The sequence below is a fragment of the Ailuropoda melanoleuca genome, chromosome 5, assembly GCF_002007445.2.
Source record: "Ailuropoda melanoleuca isolate Jingjing chromosome 5, ASM200744v2, whole genome shotgun sequence".
NCBI classification, from domain to species: domain Eukaryota; kingdom Metazoa; phylum Chordata; class Mammalia; order Carnivora; family Ursidae; genus Ailuropoda; species Ailuropoda melanoleuca.
The window spans coordinates 15,653,569-15,659,311 of NC_048222.1; the positions used below are offsets into that span (position 1 = coordinate 15,653,569).

Consider the following 5,743-nt stretch of genomic DNA (forward strand, 5'->3'; position numbering starts at 1 on the left):
CACAGGACCACCCTGCACATTTTTTGCAACTTCCTGTGAATCTATAACTACTTCAAAATAAATTGGAAAAAAAAAAAAAAAACTGACCCGGTATAAGGTGTGAGGACAATAGCTCTAAAGTGCTTTTAAGTGTTTTAACAGCATCTGGCAGTTAACAGCGCTTCAGTGGTTAGTGTAAACTCCTCATAGAGCCAGCGCAGCTCTGTCCAGGGGAAATGTGATTTGAAACACAAATCCACCCACGTAGACAGTTTTAAATTTTCTAGTAGCCAAATTTAAAAAAAAAACAAAAACCTAAAACAGGTGAAATTAATTGCAATATTTGTAAACTAATATACCCACAATATTTCATTTAAACATGTAATGAATATAAAAATGAATGAGTTTTTTAAAATCATAATACCAAGTTTTCAAAATACAGTGTATGTTTACATCACATCTCCATGAGGACTAGCCTCGTTTCACGCGCTCAGTAACCGCATGTGGCGAGTGCCTACTGTGGTGGACAGCTTGGTCTCGAGGGCCCACAGGTTTAGGGAAGATGGAATTAGTTTGTCTTTCATAGGTTTCTTTACCACCAGGCCCAACGTCACTGGAAAGGCCTAAATCATTAATCTGGGGTTCATAGCTGACCACACTGTATCTGTTTCCCAGGCCACAGACTACAGGACAGACCGTGGTCTGCTCCTAAGCACGGTGATGCTGACACCTTTCCAGCCACCAGGAAACTTCTAGCAAACAACTGCTTATAACAGCGAAGGAAAGGATCCTGGGGCTTGACCTTAAGAAAGAATTTCACGGGGCACCTGGGTAGCTCAGTTAGTTAAGCGTTGGACTCATGATTTGGCTCAGGTCATGATCTCAGGGTTGTGGGATCGAGCCCTGCCCTCAGCTCCATGCTCCAGGGGGAAGTCGTCTTCTCCCTCCTCCTGCTCAAGCACTCTCTGCCTCTCTCTCAAAATAAATAATCTTAAAAAAAATTATAGAAAGTTCAGGAAAAAAACCCAATAGAAGCATCTAATTTTATGATCAGAAGCTCTCAAAGGAAAGGTAGTTCAAAAGGGGTGGGAAGCTCGAAAGAATAAGAATCAGACAGCATAGTCGTGAATGACTCCAGGGAAGAAAGTAGGAAGTAGCTAATGAAACATATGATGCACTGGGGCTACTTGACGATCTTGGTTCTAAAATAAGTATACAAGGACATTAGTCAGCTCAGGCTGCTATAACAAAATGCCACAGACTGGGTGGCTTGAATAAAGAAGTTATTTGTCATAGTTCTGGAAACTGAGGAGTCCAAGATCAAGGTGCCAGTACGTTCAGTGCCTGGTGAGAAATCTCTTCCTGGCTTGCAGATGGCCATCTTCTCATTATATCCTCAGCAGGTAGGGGAGAGAGAGCACACTGGTGTCCTTCTCAGTAAGGGCACTAATCCCATCAGTCTGCGGCCCAACCCTCATGAGCTCGACCAACCCCAATTATCTCCCAAAGGCCCCATCTCCAAATACCATCACACTGATGTATGTGTTTCAACATATGAATTTGGGGGGGGTCACAAACATTTAGTCCGTAACAGGCATAATAATAGAAGTGGATAGCATGATCCTAGGTGAGTATTAGGAAGTAAAAAATGACAGTTCTGAATGAGCTAAGGCTTGCAAACTTACAAAGGAACACAGAAAGTGCTTCTTCAGTTATATTCAGGACAAGAAGAGAAAACAAGGGATGGCATTAAAAACCTTGAAAACCCAGCAACTTGGAAGGAATATCTAGGTATGATGCTTTCATGATAACTTAACGCCACCTCATCCTAGAGTTCCAGGTTTTAAAGAAGGAAGGCCAGGCCTTCCTCTGTTTCTGAATTAGTTCCTCCATACGGTTTGCATTACTTACATCAACCAGTTAATTAAGCAAATAAAGCAGCATGTTTATTGTTTCAAAGCCCCGTCCTATGGATTTGGTCTGGGCTCACCCAGGTGTTCATGCCAGAAACTCTGGGCTTGTCCTTGACCCTCCCTTTCTCTTTGGCCCCAAAGTAAGTCCATTTCCAAATACTGTCCATTCATCTCCCAAACCTCTTTGATTCCATCCATCTCCTCCATCTCTTCTACCACGGAGATGCTCGTTGAGTTGGCTAGTGGTGCTTTTCCAGCTTTAATTTCTATTTTCAAATCTTATTGAAAGGAAATGCGCAATTTAAAAATTCTAACATGAAATGTCTGCAGTATTTTCCTGCTCGTGTGTTTTTGAAACTCTGATTTTAAACCTTTGCTCACATGTGTCCTATAAAACTTATTTTTTTTTCCACATGCATTATGGGCTCCTGCAGATCCAAACCTTCATGTGAATATTGAGGAATTAAACAAGGAGTTTATGGTGAAAAGTGAGGAACTCTACGACTCTCTCATGAGTTGCCACTGGCAGCCTTTGGATACAGTTCACTCTGAAATCCCACATGAGCCCCTGGAGAAGCATGATGTTGATCAAGCTACCCCATTGTCCTATTGATCGCTCCTGTTTTGTTTTTGTTTTTGCAAAAAAAAAAAAAAATTCTCCCAGGAATGTACTGGATGTTATATGTAAATACAGATCTCCAGGACTTGAATGTGACTGACATGATAAAATGTGACGTAAATAAACTTTCCCAGCATACCCATTTCTGAAAGTGTGTTGTATTAAGTAAGTGCGAGAAGCAATCATATAATTATCATGATAGACCAAGCTGAACTATAAGACGTTTGAAAATAGGTCTAATAGGAAAATGGGCCTGACCTGAGCTGGTTGGGCCATTAATGGATAGATGTGTAAATATATAAAGAGTATGGTAGCACATAATCTGGCTTGATGGGAATTAATAGCCAGAAGCTAACAGGTGAATGATGATGCTTTAAAGTTGGCAGCTTTGTAACTGAAACTCAGTTTGGTGGGGCGATATATATCCTAACATGCAGAAATTGATAACATTTGATTGAGAAGTTCTAGATTTAGAATAATGGAAGAATTGAGTGAAAGATACAATGAAAGCATCAGCATAAATGTATATGTTGGGAAGGCTCCTGCCCTGTGGCTGGAATAGCCCACACTGCCTCTGATCTCCTTCTGCTTATCGTTATTAGTCCTATGAAAGGATAAACAGTTGGCTTAAGCATTAGGATGTCTTTACATCTTCTATTACCAAATGGGGCAAGGGTAATGTGGGAGATAGCAAATGCTGGGTTGTGGATCAGAGAAAGCAAGAATGACCAGATAGCTTTTTTAGAGAATCTTCAGATTAGTGATGATGGGGACGAAGTCTAGTATGAGCAGAGAGGCTTCCTTTCATGATAGTAACCAGATCGTGGCAAACACAGTATGACAAGCAATGATTACTGCCAATTGGAAAGAATGATAGCTGCTGAAAGGGCAGGAACTCTCAATTCTAAACAAGAGAAAAATGAACAAAAACACAGATGTTTACACTGTTAACATTATTTAGAAATATCAGGGATTGGTGTTGTTAGTTGCCTCTAGGAAAGTTCTGGGTAACAGTGGTCATCAGTCACTGGTTGGTGTGGCCCTATGAAGTTCTCAGACCTATTCAAGTCCTTCTGTTGAGAGTTAACAGTGACCTAGTTGGTTGTGATAACCCCCATTGGGCCTAAGTTGTGGATCAATGTGGGTCGTAGATAATCAACAGTGACCTTGCAGGTCTGTTTGTGGTTCTTCTGTCCATGCAGGTGAGTACCTGAGAACAAGGGCAGGCAGTATTTCTGTGCTGCAAACAGAGAGCTAAGAAAACCAAAGATGGAACCTTGGGCTCACCACTTACTGATGACCACTGCTCAGAAAAATGTTTTAATTTCTGGTACTGTGATGTTTTGCTGAAGACCAAGAAAAATATTGGACCAATGGGATGGAGTCCCCAGTGTCTGATGAGGCAATTTTAGGATTGTGTGGACCTATGGACCCTTGCTTCTGATTGAGTAGCTTTCATGGAGATGGGGGCTGGGAGGATTAGGCTCTTCCTTGTGATGGAAGAGGGAGGAAATACTTCGCGCTGACCGCGGGGTGGGCCTGTAGTAGTATACATTGACTGTTTTAGGGTGCTTTGAGACCTAATGGTGTAAGTCAGTTTTCCCTGAGTGAACTCCATTGGGGTTTCAGCAGGAGTCCACAGGCCAGCAGGAGTCCTAGAGTTACTGAGATGTGACCTGTCTTAAAAACAAGAGGGAGAGGGGTGCCTGGGTGGCACAGCGGTTAAGCGTCTGCCTTCGGCTCAGGGCGTGATCCCGGTGTTACGGGATCGAGCCCCACATCAGGCTCCTCTGCTATGAGCCTGCTTCTTCCTCTCCCACTCCCTCTGCTTGTGTTCCCTCTCTCACTGGCTGTCTCTATCTCTGTCGCATAAATAAATAAAAAATCTTAAATAAAAATAAAAACAAGAGGGAGAGGGGATGTGGCTGCCATCATTACTTCCTTTATCCACTGTACCTTCAGTAAACAGGCTTCTGCCGTCTGCATGCTGTATAGCTCGCACTTGGTTTTGTCTATCAGCCTATCTTTTCTAGGAAATGCTTTTCTGACTCAAATTTTGGGATTCTTTTTTTTTTAATTAAGATTTATTTATTTGAGAGAGCACATACAAGAGAGAACGCATGAGAGAGAACACGCATGAGGAGGGGCAGAGAAAGAAGGAGCGAGAATCTCAACCAGACTCCATGCTGAGCGCAGAGCCCAATGCAGGGCTCAGTCCCACGACCTGAGCTGAAACCATGAATTAGACACTTAACTGACTGCACCACCCAGGTGCCCCTCAAATCTTGGGGGATTCTGGTGAGGCCTTTCCTATCCTCAATGACCTTTCTTCTTCTTCTTTTTTTTTTTTAAAGATTTATTTATTTGATGGAGAGAGACACAGTGAGAGAGGAACACAAGCAGAAGGAGTGGGAGAGGGAGAAGCAGGCTTCCTGCTGAGCAGGGAGCCCAATGCAGGGCTCGATCCCAGGACCCTGGGATCATGACCTGAGCCGAAGGCAGACGCTTAACGACTGAGCCACCCAGGTGCCCCGCGTTACCTTCTTCTTGATCACAGCTGATAACTGTTCTATCCCTGGGCTCCAACACAGCCTAAGCCACAGTTCCTGCCTCAGGAGAATGGCCAGAGTGATCTCATGACCTCGTTGAACCCATCAAACCCTCCCTCAAATTTTTGAGGACACTCAGTCCTCTGGTGGTGAAGCTAGGAGAGATGGGGTCCAGGAGCTGCTGTAGCAATGTCTCCTATTCTGGGATAAAGTCAATTTACAGAAAGAAGCAAATAGTCATGCTAGCAGGAAAGAGTCAGGTGGTGTGTACTCTCTAGTTTTTTATTTTTGTACCCTATCATTTTCAGGAATCATTAAGTTTCCAATACAATTCCCTTGTTGGTTCAGTTTCCCTCATTGCAACCCAAAGTGTTCAAATTTAATCAAGTTCTTAATTTGGCCATCCTATGTGGGCAGGTTAGAAAGACTTGGGTGGTGGTCTCCATTTTCCTTCTGCATGCTCTGTCTCTACATTTTTCTCAGGGTGAGCTCATCCACTCCCATTCCACCCTATGCATTCTGGGCAAGAAGCCCACACTTATGTTTGCAGAACAGACCTTTCTTTTGAGCTCCACATTCCGTGTATCGTACTGCTTACTTGATTACTCTCCTTGCATGCTAAGTAGGTGTTCCAAAATTACCAAATTTGTAATGGACCAAAATTACCAAATTTGTAATGGACT

General features: G+C 43.0%; 1 protein-coding gene across 2 annotated transcripts in view; it reads left to right on the top strand.

Annotated features, from left to right (window-relative positions):
- C5H6orf52 (chromosome 5 C6orf52 homolog) overlaps positions 1 to 2,637 on the top strand; it is a 13,571-nt gene extending 10,934 nt beyond the window's left edge. For both annotated transcript variants that reach the window (XM_019796048.2, XM_019796049.2), the window contains exon 6: positions 2,327 to 2,637. In XM_019796048.2, the coding sequence (XP_019651607.1) occupies positions 2,327 to 2,505 (179 nt within the window). In that variant the 3' untranslated portion in view covers positions 2,506 to 2,637. The remainder of the gene's footprint in view (positions 1 to 2,326) is intronic.
- Positions 2,638 to 5,743: the final 3,106 nt, after the last annotated feature.